At 45.2% G+C, this 23,168-nt stretch overlaps 1 protein-coding gene across 1 annotated transcript in view; it reads left to right on the top strand.

The window, feature by feature from the left end:
- Nucleotides 1–7,275: 7,275 nt before the first annotated feature.
- Nucleotides 7,276–23,168, top strand: part of atcayb (ATCAY kinesin light chain interacting caytaxin b) — a 36,488-nt gene continuing 20,595 nt past the window's right edge. The window contains exons 1-4 of the mRNA XM_084327367.1: nt 7,276–7,280; nt 11,722–11,812; nt 19,164–19,213; nt 20,680–20,907. Coding sequence (XP_084183493.1) covers nt 11,760–11,812; nt 19,164–19,213; nt 20,680–20,907 — 331 coding nt within the window. The 5' untranslated portion in view covers nt 7,276–7,280; nt 11,722–11,759. The remainder of the gene's footprint in view (nt 7,281–11,721; nt 11,813–19,163; nt 19,214–20,679; nt 20,908–23,168) is intronic.

Genomic DNA, 23,168 nt, shown 5'->3' with positions numbered 1-23,168 from the left:
TTTCATAACGAGAGAATACAGAATCCTCGATTATGTATTGGCCACAGGCCTTGCTAAGCACACATGATAAGTGACCAAACAATCTTTTCTTTAGGAAAAATTTGTTTCTCAAGCGGAAAGCACAACCCCAGCAATTAAGCTGAGGGTTACATCGTATCCCCACAAACACAGTGACACAATATATTGTAAAGAACATGTCTGAGAGGAGGGTGGGGAAGCCCCAGGGAAACCGGGGGGATCACCCCTCCTTCCTTACCCTTGATACGACCAAGTTGAACAGGTAACCCTGTTAATATGTGAACACACTGTTCATTGTCATTACAGGCTGAGAAAAAAATGCATTCCTCAATCACATGTCACTAAGCATAGTTTCATAGGTTAATTAACCCCCTTAGTTGTGAGTTCACGTTACATGAACACACATGTTCTCATCACAACTAACCAGATCATTTTTACACATGTAAACAACAACCCGATTTCTATGGAGAGAGAAGCTATACCAGTGACAAGACAATTCACACACAACACGCGTCGTATCCTCAATGTATTGCAGCAACACACGTTTTGGAAAACATCGTTATTACAAAACATTTAGAAGGGAAGGAAAGAAGAAGTGTTTAAAGTCCGGTCGGGACTCCTACCCTGAGCGCAGGCCAAGAGAACTGCAATCTGGCTAACGGGACACCGAAGTTGAACACAGCATCTCCTGTGTTGGCGATGAGGGTAACGTCGCTGCGCCACCCAGCCGCTACGTTTCTCCATGTTGACGCAGTCCTCGCTGGCAGGGCTCCCGGTGTAGGTTCGACTAACATCCTCTGTCAAAGATGACGTCGTAGTCAGAGTGTTTTAAGGCATGTTATAGTCACAGTATCGTTTCAACAGTGTAGCATTAAGCTAACAGCCGTCCGACTGATAGCAACAAGCTAATGTTTACTAGCCTGGTAAACACAGCGAGCTAGCGCCGCAGCTAACAGCTGACTGGCTAACACAGTAGGTCACAACTAGCACACCAGCTAAGCAGCTATCCGACTGATAGCAATAAGCTAACGTTTACTAGCCTGGTAAACACAGCGAGCTAGCGCCGCAGCTAACAGCTGACTGGCTAACACAGTAGGCCACAAACTAGCACGCCAGCTAAGCAGCTATCACCTGAACTGTACACAACGACATAACAAGCCACACTTCAGACAGGCAATTGTGCTGTCCAAGTCCCTCCCCTAAGAGGGAAAAGAAAAAGAATGTCAAACACAGTTTTCAACGGTGATCCAGACATACAGCGGGGCCAGCACAATTCCCATTTCGGGCTGCAGCTGACTTTGAGCATGGAACTCCCGATAAAGAAGATCCTATGCCCACATTTCCTCGTTAGGGTGTACTTTCATTTTTATGTGAAAGGTGGGGCCTGCACGGGACAGAGAAGCATCCGCTCGAGAATCCTGGGTTCACCAGGACCTGGTCGCGGCCCACTAGATTGACCATCATGGACGTCAGACCAAGATCCTCCGACCGCCGTTTAAGCCGAGCAGAGGACCCCAGTCTGGAGTCTGCGTTTCGTAAAATTGTCAGCTAACCCCCACAGCATCAACAACAACCAGAGCTCGCAAGCAAAACAGTACGTACCCCACCCTGGAAACAACCGCTTCTCACAACAGTCGGTGCTTCCCACAGTCCAGCTGTATGGCCGGAGGGCAACCCCATCCAGCCGCAGCAAGGAGGACTGTAGCTGGGGAGCATGTCAGCGGCGTGAGCTCCTAATACGAAAAAGCCTTTGAAGGTCAGAATGATCATCATCTTCCAGACACTCCAGTAACGAAGACAATATCGCCGTATTTTCTCGAAATAGTGAGAGAGAAAATAAAGATATGATGTCAACGTATCTTCCCGTTCTCTTGTTTTCCAACTTTCTTCTACTAACAACCTCGTCAAGTGGGGATCTACCGAAGGCACTTCCTTGTGGTGAAAGTGAAGAAGGAGGCGAGTAGGTGACCACACACCCGCTTATGAAGGTAAGCGGATGGGGGTGTGGCCAGACGAATGTTGGGATGTAAAGGTACATGGTGGAATTTTTTATTCAGTGCACGTGCACGAAGTGAAGTATAGTGCAGATGATGCTGAGCGAAAGCCATAATGAAATAGAACTGCTAGCTAGATTAATTGTCTTTGGTAATAAAGAATACACCTGACTGCTCGCATCGGTTCACTTGCCGGAAAGAGAAAGATTTATTTGGCGCTCTTATATTTATATGGAACGTGAACGTAACATACGTAAACATGCGTATGACATCACAGCGTGAGTATGCAAATGAGATCAACACTCAACACCCCCACTTGATCTCAGACTGTATAATACCGTAATGAACAAGGTACTTATCAACATTAAACATCAACACTCAGCACCCCCACTTGATCTCAGACTGTATAATACCGTAATGAACAAGGTACTTATCAACATTAAACATCAACACTCAGCACCCCCACTTGATCTCAGACTGTATAAATTAGGCTTTGTGTCCACTAAAAGCCTTTTTTTCAAGGCGGACCGCTTTGAAAAGCAAAAATATACATGCTCAGAGCGTTTCCAGAGCGTTTTTCCAGAGCGCCGGGAGGCGTCTATTCGAATACCAACCGTTTTGTGTGTTTTGCCAATCTGATTGGCCACTGACGTTTCTGGTCATGTGACATGTGTGCCCAATCGCGTGACGCGCCCATTTCCGCCCAGACCAGCAGCAAACTACCTAATGCCTAGTTTATCACTGGTTAAGCTTAGGCGACTCTTTCGAAGTTGGTTAAGGTTAGAGTTTGGAATCAGGGCTGGCGTTCTATCGCCATGCTCTAAGACAAACTCTAACCTTAACCAACTTCGAAAGAGTACCTAAGCTTAACCTCGTTCCCAGCTTTATCTCGAGAGATAAAGCCTGGTAAAGCACTACGGCCGAAAGTGTGAATCGGGTAGGAAGTCCCGCCCCTGAAATCACGACAGGTGCTCGTGAAAATGCACTCCCCCCGAATCCTGTCGGCAAACAAGCTAGAACGTCCCGGTCATGTAGCAAATTCGTAAGGCAAAGCCGTTGCAGTGGCTTAAACGAGGAAATATTGTGCACTTCACACGTTTCTATAATTGTTTTGTTGAAAATGTCCGCTGATAACTCCATTGTCTTGTTTTCGAGATGTACGAGCGTCTGCTTGTTGTTTGTTTCTCTGGGGAGCGTCTATACTTTCCGTAGCCGCATTTCTGGCAAGACGCTCTCTGATTGGCCGACGCCTGTTTCTACACTGGTTAAGCTTAGGCACTCTTTCAAAGTTGGTTAAGGTTAGAGTTTGTCTTAGAGCGTGACGGCAAGTTCTTTCGACGGTTAAGCTTAGGCACTCTTTCGAAGTTGGTTAAGGTTAGAGTTTGTCTTAGAGCATGGCGATAGAACGCCAGGTAGTTCGCAGGCTGTTCGACGCGGAAATGGGCAAAGACACAGCTCGTCACGCGATTGGGCTACAGTGGCCAATCAGAGAGCCTCTGCCAGAAATGCGGCTACAGAAAGTATAGACGCCACTGGGGACTATAAACAGAACTGGGGGTGCCCGGAAACCGGAAAGCCTGTAGCCGGTATTTCTGTATTTCCGATTCACACTTTATAGCTTTACCAGCCTAAGCTTAACCGGCGAAATAACTTGCCGTCACACGATTGGTGCACATGTCACATGACCAGAAACGTCAGTGGCCAATCAGATCTTTCCTGTGACAAAATGGCATCCAATGTAATAAAAAAAGTTAACCAACAAACTCGATTCTTGTACCGGATCTCCACTCTGGTAAACAAGAATACCCTGAAGACTCTAGCAGGAGCACTCATTCAAGGGTACTACGACTATGCTTGCACCTCATGGTACCAAAGCACCTCAAAGGCACTAAAAAACAAATTACAAACATCTCAAACAAGCTAGTCAGACTACTGCTTGACCTGACTCCTAGAACCCACCTCACCCCTGCCCACTTTGACAACCTAGGATGGCTTAGAGTAGACAACAGAGTACAGCAACTTGCAATGGGCCTGGTCTACAAGATACACTACGCGACCAAGGTACCCATGTACATGTCAAAATACTTCCCAAAGGTCAGTGAATACCACGATCACAACACCAGAGGGAGCTCCACAAATCATGTTAAACCCAGATTCGGCTCAAACAAGGGACTAAACACGTTTCGCAATTATGCCACATCAATGTGGAACGCCCTACCCAAAGCTGTAAAGGAATGTGAATCACTACCCACTTTCAAAAACACTCTCAAAAAACACCTACGGGAGACTGCAATTCGAAACTGGCCCCTACAAATGTCCTAACCCAGTTGCACATGTGGTGATATTGACTTTGAATTTCATAATTGATATGTGTGTATAATCAGCAAAAAGCCAGGTGTACCTTTTCAACAGCAGAGTGTGTTTTCAGTGCTAAAGTAAGGAGTGATACTGGTGTTACAGAAACAGTCAATAAACCCCCACTACTCAGTACTCAGAACAAAGAGACAAAGGTCACACCTATTGTGACAAGATTACAGCAGAGGACAGCTGGTCTAACCAGAGACCAGATACGGGCTCAGACTGGTTGAAGAGCAGAATCTATTAATCAACTGTTTAGTATCAAAAGGTCTCATATGATGTCTGGTATCAGTCTAGAAAGCACTGACTGTACTTGGGGGATATTAGACATCTAGAAGGAATTCAGAGGAGGGGGCCACAGACAGGCCCCCTCCCTCTCTGTCCCATCACGTCGCCACAGTCCAGAGGTGGGGGCATGCAGCCCCCACAGAAGACCACCCACAGAAGACCACCTGATTGGACCAAAATGTATTACTAGAATGTTATGATTGGTGGGAAGTTATAGTATATAAGAGCAAACATAGTGTTAGTTCAGGAGCCCAGACCCCCTCCCCAGGTCTGTGGCTCTACCGCTACCCACCCAGAGAATGCTGTTGGCTGATGTTCATGTAAGTAGGCTGGATGGACCCATTATGTTGGTTAGAATAGAATATAAAGATACTTATCTTAGAAACCAGGCTTACTTATATGAAAAGCGGCTTACAGTAAATTCTCTAATTACATTTATGTTAAAAATTACTGTTGTTTGTACCTACATGTTGGGGTTTTGAGATGCAAACCTTGTTGATCCTGTGTACAAAACAGACATGATTAATGTATTCTGATAATCCTTGTATGTGAAAAGCAACCTTTTTATTCACTCCTGGCCGCAGAGACAAATAAATCCATGAGTTGAATTCGAACTCTGTTGTCTGGACTGCACATTTATTCCTTGCTGGCTATATTGGGAGTCAGATCAGGAGACCAAAAATTCTATCACTTATGATCCTTTCTCCTCCTTCCAGTTAAGCGACCTCCTTGTACTGTACAATAACCTTAGATTATTGTTAGGATTCTACGACAGAAAGTAAATGACCAAGTATGGCTTTGTCAGTATTCCAATGTACAGTGTACAGTGTGTGTGTGTCCCTACCCACCCCCCCCCCCCCCCCCCCCCCCCACCTCCAATGTACAGCCCCCACCCCACCCACCCAACCTCATCCAATGTACAGTTTCTACGTCAAATGTATATACACTCTTTTTCTGGACACTTTTGTATCACAAACAGTACTGTATTTGCAAATCTGATATGTCATAAATGTATAGATGTAGCAGTACTGTCTATCTGTATGTCATGTATGTCATGAATTGAAAATGGGGGACCCTGATGTAAACAAGACGAAAGTATTTCTCTGGTCTGCATCCCCTTAACAATTGTATGTATTGAGCTGTACTGTACTGTACCCATTCTGCAATCTGTTAATAAACTTTTCAATCAATTCAATCAATCAATTAGCAAAACGCACAAAACGGTTGGTATTCGAATATAGGCCGCCGGGAGCGTTTATTGTTGCGTCATCGTCGCGTCATTTGCGTCATTAGTAGGAGCTACTCCAGAAGCCACCATCTATACTGACATGCAGGGATAATCCTCAATAGAAGAGAGTAGAAAAGGAGTCAGGACGCCGTTGAGGTATTTTCAAGTTGTGCAAAGTTACGTAATGGAACAATGTAAACCCAAAATGCATGTCAGCCAAGCAGCCGAAAGTAGGAACAGAATAGAGAAGTGCGTCTGCTTCGCTGGAGGATGGCAGCCCAGGAGGGAGGAGACAGTCGACTCTGTGTTTACTGTCAGCCCGGGGCTTAGTGCAGCTGGAGGAGTGCAGTCACACAGGGATGATACTCTGTGTTTACTGACAGCCCAGGGCTTAGTGCAGCTGTGACAGAGAGAGGGAGGCGGGAGAGAGAGAGAGAGAGAGAGAGGGGGGGGGGGGGGGGGTGAGAGCATCCCAGGCAGAGAACGAGTGAGGGGAGGGGAATCATGTAAAGGAGGAGTTTATCGGGAGTGAGAGCGCTTGGAAGACATCAGGGAAGAGAGAGAGAGAGACAGAGAGAGAGAGAGAGGGAGATGCTGTTGCCAGGGAACAGTGGTTGAAGAAGAGGCGTCCATCTTTGACAGCTTGCCGAGGGATAAACATGTTGTGACCGGGATGCCAGAAGTGAACCTGACGCCTCCTGGTGGGGAGAGGGAACAGCTGACCCCGTCATAGAGAGGAGGGGGGTGGGGGGCTTCCCGCTCAATTAGCTGCCCACCGTGGACCACGGCCGCCCGGAGTCGCCAAAAAGCAGAAGGTAAGGCAGGTGGGATTACATAACCACCATAACACCACACTGATGACATCACCACAGCAGGAGTAGAGCCTTGGGGTGGGGGTGGGGTGAGGAGGGGGGGGGGGGGCATTAGAATTGGCGAAGAGGAGGGAGAATAAGCGGAGGAGGCAGGACCGTGGCAGGAATGAATGGGGAAGCGAGCGTTAATGTGGAGCTAAGAGCGAGCGGATTATCTGCTGTCCGCTCAGTATGGGATCTGAGTGACTGACAGAGGAACTGTTTGATGTGCATAGAGAGCGGTTCTTAGAGGATGAGAACGGGATGCTGCTGGATGCTGCGTGACTCTCCAGGCTCATCCATCCCAGGGGGGGGGGGGCCAGTTCCTCTCTCAGTCCCCGTCAGGAGCTCCATGACCTGGATCTTCTCTGCAAGCAGCTGCCAGGAGGATCTCCACCACTGGATCTGATCACAACCCGCGTCTCACCCGCAAATGTAAACAAGGACGATACTCAGTAGACAAGAGGTATAAGAAGAATAGGAAGCACCGTAAACGGAGACCTTCCGAACCAAAACAGCAAAGGAGAAGACTCGTTTTTGGACGTGAGTATAATCTGAGAGGCAAATTCTACCATGACGTTTTAGGGAAATAATAGCCTTTTCTCGTTCTCTTTTTCTTTCTCTCTCTCTCTCTCTCTCTCTCTCTCTCTCTCTCTCTCTCTCTCTCTCTCTCTCTCTCTCTCTCTCTCTCTCTCTCTCTCTCTGCTGAGTGCACCCTCCTGTGCTTGGGGCCACATTCTTTGAGTGATGCACGCAGAGCATGCCCTCAATTGACTGGATGGCATTTAATGCTTCATTTCATTGGGCTAATGTGGCTCAAATTACAGAGACAATGTCTTCCCCTGTCCATCAGATAAGGCAAAAGGGACGGTTCGTCTCGTCGTGACGCGAGGCCCCGTCCTCCCATGCACGCTGGGGAATCTTCCCCTCAACCACAGACGCCAACATTCCCGTACACAGCCTGTGTGACTGGGTCACCTACGGGGGGAACACAACTCTTTCTATACGAGCTCGACATGGAGATAATATGCATGCAACCCGCTTTCATCAATGTCTCCATTCAGTCCGCGCTTCGGTAGAATTATCCACAGCTCCGAGCCACTGCACATGATCTGACGGATGACCGGACGGTCGTTAAGAGAGGCAGGGAGGTGTGGCATGCGTAGGTTACGGTCGTTAAGAGGCGGGGAGAGGTAGGGCATGCGAGGTGGAGGTCGTTAGGAGAGGCGGGGAGAGGTGTGGCATGCGAGGTGACGTCGTTGAGGGAGGCGGGGAGAGGTAGGGCATGCAAGGTGGAGGTCGTTAGGAGAGGCGGGGAGAGGTGTGGCATTCGAGGTGACGTCGTTGAGGGAGGCGGGGAGAGGTGTGGCATTCGAGGTGACGTCGTTGAGGGAGGCGGGGAGAGGTAGGGCATGCGAGGTGACGTCGTTGAGGGAGGCGGGGAGAGGTGTGGCATGCGAGGTGACGTCGTTGAGGGAGGCGGGGAGAGGTGTGGCATGCGAGGTGACGGTCGTTGAGAGAGGCGGGGAGAGGTGTGGCATGCGAGGTGACGTCGTTGAGGGAGGCGGGGAGAGGTGTGGCATGCGAGGTGACGGTCGTTGAGTGAGGCGGGGAGAGGTCTGGCATGCGAGGTGATGGGTGAGAGAACGCCTTGGCCACCATCTGCACACGCAAATCCCCAAGTAAATACACACTCTCGGTCCGGTCGGTAATACACGCCGAGCAGCTCTGGCCTCGGACGACACGCTGGTCTGCTGTTCCTCCTCGGCCTCAGTCACAGGGTTGGTTGCATAGGCGGTCTTAGCTATGTTTCACCCGCTTAGAACGAAACGGGTCCCGGCACGCTAGCAGGGCCCGGATTGACAAAGCAAACGCACCCTGGTTTGACAAAGAAAATGCACGCACTGTGTGAATGTGTATGAATGATGCGTGATAGAAACGCTTGAAAAGGTAACATCACAGAGACAGAAAGATGTTCACTGACTTAAGAGGACGGTGGACTGCGGGGTCCCTCAGGGCAGTGTGCTGGGGCCCTTGTTCTTCCTTCTTTATATAAATGACATGCAGTCAGCCTGCTCATGGGATCTCCTGCTCTACGCGGATGATTCGGCTCTCATGGTGTCAAACAAAAGCAAAACGGTTATTGAAGTAGACTTAGCATGGAGTTAGGAAATGTCAGTCAGTGGCTTTCAGAAAATCGACTGTCTCTCCATTTAGGAAAAACGAAAAACAGAATCTATTTGATTTTCTACTACAAAGAAACAGAAAAAACAGGAAGGGTTTAAGGTACAGTTAGGCAGCTCAGTTGTCACCAGTACCAAATCAGTGGTGTATCTCGGGTGTACTTTAGAAAACACACTCTCAGGGGAAAGCATGTCGAAAAAGGTAATAGCCAAGGTTAACAACAGAATAAAATTCCTAGCAAGAAATTCTAAATACCTGGACAGGAAAGCTCTTAGAGCACTTGCAGGGGCATTAGTCCAGTGTCATTTTGACTATGCTTGCTTGTCCTGGTATGACAGTGCCCCCAGCAACTTGAAAAATTGACTTCAAACTGCCCAGAACAAGCTAATTAGGATAGTCCTGCAGCTCCCCACTCGTACTCACTTAGACCAGCCCCACTTCAACAGCCTAGGGTGGCTCAGGGTGGACAAAAGAGTATCCATGATAAAACTATGCCTAGTCTATAGGATTTATAAAGGGGAGGTGCCAAGCTACCTTCACAATTACTTCCAATATGTAAAAAACAATCATAGCCATGAAACCAGAGGTAGAGACACAAACATAGTTCTGTTTAGATTTAAACTCATTTCCTACGGCCAGCAGACCTTCCTTTACTCAGCTGCAGTTCTGTGGAACAGCCTGCCCAGCAGCATTAAACAGGCCCCCAGGTTAACTGGCTTCAAAAAGTATGTACGATCATGGCTATCGGCATAGGAAAGAGAGGGTAGCATATTTATTTATTATTATTTTATCTTCAACTGTATATGCATATTATATCTTAATGTTTTACGATGTTGTTTTATATTGATGTATGTCCTGTTTTTTAATACCAGGGACCATGATGGAAATAAGTGCTTGCATTTTATCATGTTTTTATCCCTTGGATGATGTCTCTAATCCACAATCAAATCAATCAATCAATCAATCAGTCTTTCATCTTGTAGAAGAAGCCTTGTTCCTGACAAAAACAAAGTCATGGAAATCTCCAGAGTCTAATTGAACTATGTCGTGGCGAGTTTGGCACAGTGGCTTCCCACCTGATGCGGAAATCTGCCTAAAACATTATATTTTCATTGGCTTCCTATTGTGATTTTGGGTGAGGTATAATACAATACATAAACCTCATCATTTACATTTAATTTGATAAATGGCACGTCACTGTAGCATTATGCATTAAGATTTTAGGGCTAAAAGGTAAGCTGTAAATATACCTCGCATGCACACAGGTTCTCTCTCTCTCTCTCTCTCTCTCTCTCTCTCTCTCTCTCTCATTTGCTTGCACCCCACAATTTTATAATCACCACCTAGTACCCAGGTCAGGAACTAATAAGAATAAACAAGGACCCCACATTTGATGTCGAAACGGGGCCCCTGAACCTTAAGGCCGCCTCTGGCTGGTTGGAGTAATGAAGTCTACTGTGGCTTGGAAACTGTGCCTGTTTGAACCACCGCCCACTCTGGGTTATAATGCCTTCACCATACAGCAGTTCCAGTCAGTACTCAGTAGCATGTGTCCCAGGGGGGCAGGGGCTTTCTCGTCCCCATTTGCCGATTTGTTCCACTTGGGCTCTCAAGATGCCGTCTTTAATGCATCAGTGCCACGTCAGTGGACAAATGGACCGTGAAAACATCTGTGGCGTGAACTATGATGACCGGCTGGGAACATAGCGGTAGGCTACGTGCGGAGAGGGCGCTCGACCTCAAAGACCCATTCGTCATGCGAGACTCGCGCATGACGCGCGCACACTTCGGAGCACGGGACATGATGATGTATACAACACATGATGTCACGCAGCATGGAAATAGACGTGCAGCGGCGTTGAATGGATATTATGCTCTCATTTCTGATTAGATTAGATTCAAATAATGTATTGTCATTATACAGCACAAGTAGGCCTACAGTACAACGAAATTAAATTTGGCATCTAACCAGAGTGCTACAGTAAAGTGCAATTGTAATATACAATGTAGCTACAGGTGATTAAACTGGGTATAAAATAATATAATATAATATTAATATGTACAGTGATACAGGTATAAAGACACTATAGTAGTAAGTCATACTGGCCAGCAGTGTACCTAGTAAGAGTAGGTAGGGATATGTACAGATATAGATATATTATCTACAGATATGTAAAATATATGCAGGTATGTACAGACAGATGTGGATATTATATGCAGGTGTATAAGTAGTAGGTATATAGAGAGATTGTATGCATGTATATTCAGACATATATAATATATAATGTAAATATACTGTGTAAATGTATTTATAGGGCATATACAGCACTATTTAACTACATGTTATCATACAGAGTTATATGGGTCGACTATTAGGTAGGTGGTTGTGATTACTATAATTACAGTGTAGGGCAGATAGATTCATCATTAGATTCTATGCAGATTCATCATTTAGTTCATATCATGTGCAAATGAAGGTTGGCTCAACAACAACTAAGCCGCCGTTGGGTACGCTGCACACACGTTGTGTTTGTTTTACCCTGAGTGAACTGAGCACTGTGCTGATGAACATCTGGGTCTCCGTGCTCGTGGTATTAAAGCACACTATTATTCTCTCAGCATTTTATTTGCTCTGCTCAGCCGCTGGGTCACGTGTTTGTCAGGAAAAGTTGCTTCAGTCGTCAGAACTGAGGTGAAACTCGTGTTTGTGTTCCCTGTGCCATCTGTTGTCATGACAACTCTTGGGTTTGTCCCTGAGATGATGATGATGATGATGTCACTGCGTGTGTGTCGTCCACAGTGAGGCAGAGCGTGGGCACAGCAGAGGCCACTCTACGCATGGAGGACAACATGGAGGTTAAGGACGAGTGGCAAGATGAGGACTTCCCCAGGTACGTGTGTGTTTATGTTTATGTGTGCGTGTGTGTGTGTGTGTGTGTGTGTGTGTGTGTGTGTGTGTGTGTGTGTGTGTAGGCGTGTAGGTGTGTGTGTCTGTGCTCCTGACTAAAATATAACATTCCCCGGGTATGTGTGTTTATGTGTGTGTGTTTTTGTATATGTGTGTGTTTATTAGGGCTGTCCCCGACTAAGGATTTGGATGGTCGACTAGGATTGGCCAAAATTTGCCGTTAGTCGACTATTGGTCAAAAAAAAAAAAAAAAAAAGTATAATATAATTTTTTTTTTTTTTTATTACATTTGGGCTGTGGGGGGTGATTAATGTCTGAAGGAGTCGACTGAAGGCTTCTTGTCCTCTGCAAAAGCATGCAATTGGTCCACTGATGGATACATCTTGATATTTGTCTAGTCTAGTGTGTTCATTAGATGGGTGAAATCCTCTTTCAGTGCCTCTGTGCCTGTTTTTTTAGGCAGTTAGCCTCTGGTATGCGTGCCATTAGCGTTAGCCACGCTTCTAGGCCTCTTTTCTTTTGGAAAGAATGATAATTCTTTTTATTTTTTTTTATTATATTCGACTAAGAGGTTGGCCAGTCGACTACGGCTCCTTTCGACCGATTAGTCGACTAATCGATTAATAGGGGTCAGCCCTAGTGTTTATGTATGTGTGTGTTTATGTATATATATTACCCCTATTAATCGCCTATTAATCGAATATATATATATATACATATGTGTGTGTGTGCGTATTCCTGACTTGAATATCACATTGGGGACACGTGTCAGACTGCAAAGCAGTTGATTGGGGATTCTAATAGAGGACAAAAACATTCTCTATTTGGGGGAAAATATTATTTTCAGGTTAATAGTTAGCATTGATGTGTTTTGGTAGGTCCTAACTGGGTTAGGTTAAGGTCTGGTGAAGGTTAGGGTTAGGCATGTATCGGGTAAGAGTTAGAATTAAGTTTAGGGGCTATGGAATGAATGTAAGTCGGAGCAAGTGACTACAGTTATATGTGTGCGTGCATGCGTGTGTGTGCGTGCATGTGTATGTGTTTGCGTACTACACACCATCCTCTTCCTACCCAGTGGACACAGAGACTAATATCACAACGAGAGAACGCCTGTAACATCACAAAAATAAAAACAATCCTTTCACCCGCTGTTACGACCTGAAGTAGTACGACTAAGGGTAAAGGGCTGTAACATAACAGTTGGTTGAAAGAAATGATGGACCACGTTTGTAAACACAAGGATATTTATTGTTAAATGCAAAGGAAGCACATGTAGCTCAAGGGTGAGCCAAGGTCAAAACAACAAACAAACACCACTATTCTCCAAATAAACCAACCAAACTATGGTAAAAGAAATTACATTACCTAAACTACCCTTACCTAACCAGAACACAAAGGTCAATAAACAAACGCAATATTATCAAAGTCAATGTCACAAAGTATCACTAGGCCTAGCCTCATGCCAGAGAGAGAGTGACTGAAGTGAGAAGCCATGTTTTAACAGGTGTGTGGTGATCCATGATTGGGTGGTGGGTGATGGTTGTTGATTGAGTCTTGGGAGTCCTGAAACCCATCCACCAATCGGTGCTGTTCTGCTAATGGAAGGGCAGGCCTAGCAGGGACCAATGGTGGAGGACGGGTTCTGGCTGGAGGGAGGAAACAAAATGGAGAACAAGACACACTGGGGAAGCACATACATTGGGATGTAACACCCGCTGACCTGGAAAGAGTAGTAAATGCATTCATCACATCACGCCTTGACTACTGCAATGCCCTCTACACCGGCATTAGTCAAGCAGCCATGTCCCGCCTTCAAATGGTACAGCACTCTGCAGCTAGGTTCCACACTGGCTCCCAGTCCCATTTAGAATAGAATTCAAAATCCTCCTCCTGGCCTTTAAGGCACGGGTGCAGCACCCCTGTACATTACAGAGCTCATAACCCCCTACTCAGCACCCAGGTCACTAAGATCCTCCAACCAGGCTCGGCTGCCCCCCCCCCCCCCCCCCCCCCCCCGCACCAGACTCAAAAAGAGAGGCGATCGCTCTTTTAAGGCTCTTTTTCCCCCCAAGCTGTGGAACCAGCTACCCCTGGAGATCAGCTACCACATTTCACTGTATGCCCTGGTATGTATGTGATGAATAAACTCTTGAATCTTGAGATCAAAACTGCCCCCTCGCTGGAGACATTTAAGTCCAGACTAAAAACTCACTTTTACTCCCTAGCCTTCAATAAACAATAAAGATTTTCCCACACCCTAACTCACACACTCCCATGCAATTGTATCTTGCCCCCTCCCCCTTGTATCTGTTCTTGTGTTCTTCTATCCCCTGTGTGCTATATTGTACTTTGTGCTACTCTATCCCTGTGTTGGCCTACTGTTGTCCTATTCTCTGACTGTCCTGTTGTGCCTTTTTGTATTTTTTGTATTATGAATTTTATGCTTTGACTGTACAGCACTTTGGTTGGCTCTTGAGTTTTTAAATGTGCTTTATAAATAAATGACTTGACTAGAGAACAGACACGCTAAGAACCTCACACGCAGACATACGACATAGAGATTATTTCCATATTCCTTCCCAAAGCTCAGTTACATAATAAACGCAAAGTGTTAATTTCATGCCTGGAGCCATTTTTCATGCCCTACTTGGAACAAACAGGTCCCACAGAAACCCAGCGGGACAGAGAGATGGTCAGTCAGGCGCGCGTCTGGAATAGGGATATAAAAACAAAACAAAAACATGAGGCAGGTGCGTCGCGACCTTAATATAGCTTTAATCGTTACATCATCAGATTACGCCCAGCAGAGCCCTTCTGTCACGCCCGGCGGCCCGGCAGACAGCCAGGTTCAGGTAAAGATACGGGTCAAACATATTGCAGTTGGAATTGATAGTTCTATTAGGACATGAGTGTATCATGAGTATAAAATTAGATCAGGACATCCAGTGCAGGGTGTATGTATGTACTGTGATTACAGACAGTATCCCAGCGTAATGTACTGTGATTACAGAGAGTATCCCAGCGTAATGTACTGTGATTACAGAGAGTATCCCAGCGCAATGTACTGTGATTACAGAGTATCCCAGCGTAATGTACTGTGATTACAGAGAGTATCCCAGCGTAATGTACTGTGATTACAGAGTATCCCAGCGTAATGTACTGTGATTACAGAGTATCCCAGCGTAATGTACTGTGATTACAGAGTAGTATCCCAGCGTAATGTACTGTGATTACAGAGAGTATCCCAGCGTAATGTACTGTGATTACAGAGTAGTATCCCAGCGTAATGTACTGTGATTACAGAGTAGTATCCCAGGGTAATGTACTGTGATTACAGAGAGTATCCCAGCGTAATGTACTGTGATTACAGAGAGTATCCCAGCGTAATGTACTGTGATTACAGAGTATCCCAGCGTAATGTACTGTGATTACAGAGTATCCCAGCGTAATGTACTGTGATTACAGAGTAGTATCCCAGCGTAATGTACTGTGATTACAGAGAGTATCCCAGCGTAATGTACTGTGATTACTGTGAGTATCCCAGCGTAATGTACTGTGATTACAGACTAGTATCCCAGTGTAATGTACTGTGATTACAGACTAGTATCCCAGTGTAATGTACTGTGATTACAGACTAGTATCCCAGTGTAATGTACTGTGATTACAGACTAGTATCCCAGGGTAATGTACTGTGATTACAGACTAGTATCCCAGGGTAATGTACTGTGATTACAGACTAGTATCCCAGGGTAATGTACTGTGATTACAGACTAGTATCCCAGGGTAATGTACTGTGATTACAGACTAGTATCCCAGGGTAATGTACTGTGATTACAGACTAGTATCCCAGCGTAATGTACTGTGATTACAGAGTAGTATCCCAGCGTAATGTACTGTGATTACAGAGTAGTATCCCAGCGTAATGTACTGTGATTACAGACTAGTATCCCAGCGTAATGTACTGTGATTACAGACTAGTATCCCAGGGTAATGTACTGTGCTGGAGCTCTCTTCATCTGCACAGTCTGCCATCTCTCTGCTCATTACGCTGGGATGGGGGCTTGCTCATTAAAAGTGTGTGTGTGTGTGTGTGCGCACGTGTGTGGTTTAGTTGAACTAAGGGCCTCTAGAGTTTAGCTGCGTTCCCACTGCAAGCCTTTAGTGGTCAATTCTGATTTATTGCTCAGACCTGATCTTTTTTTGTTTGGCTGTTCGCATACTTTTTTTTTTAATGTGGCCAACATAAGATTCCAGCGTGAACCGGTCACTCTCCTGAACTGAACCGCATGCGCAAATGAACAATGAAGAAGATGGACGTAAGAAATTGTCAATGTCAACATTGTGACATTAAAAGTTGTATGAAAGTCGCATGACTGTTCAGACTGAGGTTGCATTGCAAAATATTTTACCTGTATCTGATTCAGGACCACATATGAAAGTGGCCCAAATCAGAATTGAAAAGCTCAGATTCCATGTGATTTGTGCTGTTCACACTGTTGTGAAAGAATCAGATCTGAGTCACATGTGAGTAAAAAAAAATTAAATTAAATTAAAAAAAAATAAAGAAAAGAAAAATCTGATTTGGGCCACTCTTGCTTGGAGTGTGAACGTAGCCTCTTTCTCTACATTCTATGTATAATAAGGATGATATGTCTCTCGGTGCAAACATAGCTCTTATATTGTCCCAGCTTGGTTTGTTATTCTCTTACCACTCCTTCACACCCTCTGTCCTCTACGTATCTCCAAAAAAGGTTAAGACACTAGATTCAAGATTCAAGAGATTTATTAGTCATATGCACAGTTAAACAGACAATTACATTGTAGAATTAAAGGTATCATCAAAAACTTTAATACTAAAATAAAGAATCTTAAAAAGGTAAATAAAGTATAAAAACAAGGCAGGAGTGACAGAGTAACAGTATTGCACATTCAGTTCACAGTGTAGTGGTAAAAGGATGTAAAGTGCACTATGCATTCGATCTGCCCCTACGCTGGAGACATTTAAGGCCCGTTTAAAAACCCACTTTTATTCCCTAGCCTTCGATTAATCCTGATTCTCCCACACCCTAACCCACACACTCCCATGCAATTTTATCCTGCCCCCTCCCTCTTGTATCTCTTCTTGTGCTCCTCTGTCCCCGGTGTGCTATACTGTACTTTGTGCTCCCCTATCCGCTTGTCCTATTTTTTTAATGTACTGTCCTGTCCTGTTGTGCCTTTTTGTATTTGTGTATTTTATAGGACATTGATTTTATGCTTTGACTGTACTGTACAGCACTTTGGTTGGCTCTCGAGCTTTTAAATGTGCTCTATAAATAAATTACTTGACTTGACTTGACTTGACTTGCATTGTTGAAAATATTGATAATAATGTTAGTGGAGGTGACAGTGAAGTCACAGCAGCAGTCAGAGTGTCTGTGTAGCGTTCACAGTTCAGTCACTAACATGATAATAACAGCAATTAGCAGCACATCCCCTTCGGTCGGGCCAGACTGGGACGCGTTTCACTGGTGTCCCCTGTGATCTAGTCTTCTGGTCTCATGGTACTAAAAGGTCCAACGGTCTTATTATGCTGTCAGTGGAGAGCTGCTAATTACCAGTGTTGCTTTCTCCAGAGACAGCAGCTCTGCACTGTGATTAAATGACAATAGGAGTTCAGCACGTGCTCCTGGAAAGTGAGAGACTGGGAGAGAAAAAACGCAGAGGACAGTGTGTAGTTTAGAGTTTATTCTCATCTTCTCTCTGTTGTTAATTTGATGATGGCTCATACTGGGCCATGTTGTTGTCATGTCATCGACGTGGTATTGCCATAATATTTTGGTCGCTAGTACGATCATGGCATCGCTATCATGGTTTAATTGGATTATACGATGGTATTATTTAAGCACAAAAGTGGTACCATGGCAGTATCATGCTAAACTATTCATACAATGGCCGCCGGTATCATGGTAAAACCGACCAAACTACCATGATAACTTCTTGTAAGGGTTATGCTTTCATTATGTAATATATAAATGTGTTGTATCTGTAAAATAATGATAACACAAGTACATCCACAGGGAACAGGCTGGATGCTATACTGGAACACCCCTCCCACCCCCTCTATGAGGAGCTAGCCCAGATGAGGAGCACGTGCAGCCATAGACTTTCCCCTCCACCAACACACCACAAATAGCCTTGGCCAGTCCTTCGTGCCAGTAGACATCAGGCTCCACAACCGTGGGCATGGACTGATGCCAATAGAATGGGTGAAGAAGAACTTGAGAACTGTTAGGACTATCTGACTCTCTACTAAACACTGCACGTTGCAGTGTGCTACTACTATGTATTATTATAAGTAGTAGTATTATTATCTTTTCCCTGCTTGTTTATTGCCTATATTTATGTCTTTCTACTATTACCCTGCCCATACCTGTACCTCCCCTCCCCCCTGCTGCTATGATGCCTGAATTTCCCCCAAGGGGATCGATAAAGGAATATCTTATCTTATCTCGTCTCGTCTTGTCTTATGACTAAAGAATGTGTTCTCGGGCGGTTAGGTGGCCGAGCGGAGATTGCGTTCGTCACCAGCCCCGGAGCTGAGCTGGATTTGCCTGTTCGAATCCAGCTCACAGCTCCGGGGTTGTCACCAGCTTGGCTGGCCGTCTGCACTGATACAATTGGCTGTATCAGAGGGTGGGAGAAGCTGGCGGGGTGGGTCCGGGTCGTTGTAAACAGCGACTCCTACAGTTCGGTCGGGGCGCCTGCTAAGCGCGGATTGGACGTGAGGGGGATAGTGTGGTCCTCCCACACGCTACGCCCTCTCAATGAGAATCCGCGCTGCCAGGTGAAAAGAAGCGGTGATTGGCTGGACGTGTGTCGGAGGAAGCACGTGGTAGCCTCCACTCTCCCAGATGATCTGACTGTGGGGGGTAAGTGCGCAGCGACCAGGAAGGGACTGGGAATTGGCATACGACTAACATTGGGATGGGAGAAAATCGGAGGAAAATGGAGGGGGAAAAAGACCAAAAAAAAAAAAATAAAAAAATTGTTCTCGGGGGAGCTCCCGTAGCTCACCGCATATCTCGGCGCTATTTCTGCGTCGGGGAAAACCGTGCTCGTCACGGATCTGGGGGACACGAGTTCGATTCCCGGACCCGCCGTCATTTCTCAGAATGTCTTCCCCTGCTCTACATCCCATTTCAACCTGTTTCTGTCGGTCATGCTTGACCAGAAAAGCGATAAACGCTAAAAAATAAAGTTTAAAAAAAAAAAAAAAAAAAAAGGTGTTCTGAATATCCAGTTAATGTAAATAATTTCCTTCATGTTATATGATGTGTCTCTTGTCTCTCCAGGCCTCTGCCAGAGGACGGGGTCTCCTGTGGCCTCACTGACAACAGGACTAGTGAGTAAAGCTGTTGAAATACACCAATTAGCATTTATGTGCACCTTTATAGAACATACATTTTCAGCCACGCATTGTGGTCTGACAAGAGGCATTCCATGAGTACTCATAGCCACAGCATAGGAGCTGGTGCCTTACAACATGAGCAATATCACTTGTTCAATTCACTATCTGTATTGTAACCATTACAAATTGTTAGCTAGCAACAAAGTAACAAGAACAAAATGTCTTTGTGAAAGACCAAAATAAAATGATCAAAACCCCAATTGTCTATGTTTAAGGTGCTATACATAACATTTTAAAATTACATAACTTAAAAAATAAATACATCCACAGAGCTTTTAGAAAGGTGCAGAATAAAGGTATTGCTTTCCCCAAAATGTATTGATTAATGAATGTATAATTAAAAAAAAGTTGGCGGGTCCAAAATGAATGTTGCGTGCATGTATCCCCTCCCTACTTCCCATTTTCCCAACATGGAATGCACCTGATTGGATAAAAGACACGCTGGTGCTGTAGTGCGACATCTAGTGGCTGAATGTCATCTATAGCACCTTTTAATGTATGAAACAAGTATTAAAAAAAATATATATAGGTCATGCTATGTTGTGGTCACTACTGTTAGCAGTGAGGCGTAGACTGACCCCCCCTGTGCTCCTCTCTCTCTCTCACTGATATGTTGTGGTCACTACTGTTAGCAGTGAGGCGTAGACTGACCCCCCCTGTGCTCCTCTCTCTCTCTCACTGATATGTTGTGGTCACTACTGTTAGCAGTGAGGCGTAGACTGACCCCCCCTGTGTTCCTCTCTCTCTCTCACTCACTGATATGTTGTGGTCACTACTGTTAGCAGTGAGGCGTAGACTGACCCCCCCTGTGTTCCTCTCTCTCTCACTGATATGTTGTGGTCACTACTGTTAGCAGTGAGGCGTAGACTGACCCCCCCTGTGCTCCTCTCTCTCTCACTGATATGTTGTGGTCACTACTGTTAGCAGTGAGGCGTAGACTGACCCCCCCTGTGCTCCTCTCTCTCTCACTGATATGTTGTGGTCACTACTGTTAGCAGTGAGGCGTAGACTGACCCCCCCTGTGCTCCTCTCTCTCTCACTGATATGTTGTGGTCACTACTGTTAGCAGTGAGGCGTAGACTGACCCCCCCTGTGTTCCTCTCTCTCTCACTGATATGTTGTGGTCACTACTGTTAGCAGTGAGGCGTAGACTGACCCCCCCTGTGCTCCTCTCTCTCTCACTGATATGTTGTGGTCAGTACTGTTAGCAGTGAGGCGTAGACTGACCCCCCCTGTGTTCCTCTCTCTCACTGATATGTTGTGGTCACTACTGTTAGCAGTGAGGCGTAGACTGACCCCCCCTGTGCTCCTCTCTCTCTCACTGATATGTTGTGGTCAGTACTGTTAGCAGTGAGGCGTAGACTAGACTGACCCCCCCTGTGCTCCTCTCTCTCTCTCAGACCACCCCACCACCCTGAACGTGGGAGAGCCTGTGAGTCAGCGTAAGCGCCGCACGCTGGTGGCGCCGGACATGAACCTGTCGCTGGACCGGAGCGAGGGCTCGCTGCTCTCCGACGACTTCCTGGAGACGCCGGACGACCTGGACATCAACGTGGATGACATCGACACGCCCGACGAGACCGACTCGCTGGAGTTCATCACCAACGGCAACGAGCTGGAGTGGGAAGGTCAGTCAGAGGTCACGTGAAACAAGTCATTCATCTTAAAGACTACAAGTTCAGTAATATTGTCATCATCACCACCACCACCATGATTAACCATTATTTTTCAATCATATAAAATTATATTTGTGTCCGTAATCTCACAAAGGACTTAAAAATGTATCCTAAGTAATTTACTTTTTTTTTTTTTTTTTTTTTAAGTAATCTGATTACTGTATTTCCACAGCATCCATAATGGAATACAGTTACCAATTTCTTAATTTTTTTCTTTTTGGTAATCACATTACTGTAATCATGTTACATAATCCATTACTTCCCAACCCTGCATAATCATAATCATACTAATCATAATCATATTAAACTGATTTGTATAGCACCTTTCATACAAGAATTGCAGCCCAAAGTGCTTCACAGCAGTAATGTAGACATAATGGAGATAGAATAGACATAGGCATAAGATTAGCATAGAATTGACATAAAATGTGCAGAGAATTTACTAAATAAAAGCAGACATAAAATCAGTATAAAATAGACAATAATCAGAAAATAGACAACATTCATTCATAACTTATCACAATTGACCTGCGCTACGCGTCCTATCAATCGATCGATAACAAGCTATGAAATAACAAGTTGTTAATGCTGTGCTACTATGTAATACTACTATTACTATTACTGCTACTATGTAATACTACTGTTACTATTACTATGTAATACTGCTGGACCTACAAAAGGCCTTCGACACTGTCAATCACTCCATTCTAATGGACAAGCTAAAAGCAATTGGTTTTGATAGCCTATCAGTGAGCTGGATGCAATCCTACCTAGAGGGGAGAGAACAGATGGTAGAGGTAAACGGTACTCTATCCCCCCCCCTCACAGTGAGCTGTGGTGTTCCACAAGGAAGCATACTAGGACCGCTACTCTTCCTAATTTATGCAAATGACATGTCGTCAGCCTGTGACTGCAATTTGTTCCTGTTTGCGGACGACTCAGCCCTGCTGGTCTCTGACAAGAACAAATTGCAGGTTGAAAAAACCCTCAGCACGGAACTAGGCAAAATCTGCATATGGCTCGCTGATAACAAACTATCATTACACATGGGCAAAACAGAGTCCATTCTCTTCGGTTCAAATAACAAACTCAGCAAGACCGACGGATTCTCAGTTACAGTGGGTGACAATATTGTCACAAGGAAAGACGAAATTACCTACCTGGGTTCCATCCTAGAGGCAAATCTTTCCTGTGACAAAATGGCATCCAATGTAATAAAAAAAGTCAACCAACGAACTAGATTCTTGTACCGGATCTCCTCTCTGGTAAACAAGAATACCCTGAAGACTCTGGCAGGAGCACTCATTCAAGGGTACTATGACTATGCGTGCACCTCATGGTACCAAAGCACCTCAAAGGCGCTTAAAACAAAATTACAAACATCACAAAACAAACTGGTCAGACTACTGCTTGACCTGAACCCCAGAACCCACCTCACCCCTGCCCACTTTGCCAACCTAGGATGGCTTAGAGTAGACGACAGAGTACAGCAACTTGCAATGGGCCTGGTCTACAAGATACACTATACGACCGGGGTGCCCATGTACATGTCAAAATACTTCCCAAAGGTCAGTGAATACCACAACCACCACACCAGAGGAAGCTCAACAAATCATGTGAAACCCAGATTCGGCTCAAACAAGGGACTAAACACGTTTCGCAATTATGCCACAACAATGTGGAACGCCCTACCCAAAGCTGTAAAGGAATGTGAATCCCTGCCCACATTCAAAACCGCTCTTAAAGAGCACCTACGGGAGGCTGCAATTCGAAACTGGCCACCGTAAATGCCCAAAACCCCCACCACCTCCTAATAGACAGTCTCCTCCCCACCGCATGTATATATTCCCTCCCCGCCGTATGTATATTTCCCTCCCACCCCCTCCTAATGTACAGTCCCCTCCCCATCATATGTATATACTCTGTCAGGATCTAGGGGTAACAGTACTGTATATTTGAATACCGCCTATGTCACAAATGTATCAGTACTAAATACCTATATGTCCCTATGCCATAAATGTCATGTATGTTGTGTATGTCATAAATGTCTATATGAATTGAAAATGGGGGACCCTGATGGAAACAAGACAAACGTCTTTCTCAGGTCTGCATCCCCTTAACAATTGTATGTATTGAGCCGTACTGTATTGTACCCATTCTGCAATCTGTTAAATAAAATTTTCATTCATTCATTCATTCATACTATTACTGTT

Source organism: Notolepis coatsorum (genome assembly GCF_963971535.1).
Source record: "Notolepis coatsorum genome assembly, chromosome: 13".
NCBI classification, from domain to species: domain Eukaryota; kingdom Metazoa; phylum Chordata; class Actinopteri; order Aulopiformes; family Paralepididae; genus Notolepis; species Notolepis coatsorum.
The sequence above is the reverse complement of the archived record's forward strand: the minus strand, read 5'-3'. Positions and strand labels throughout refer to the sequence as shown.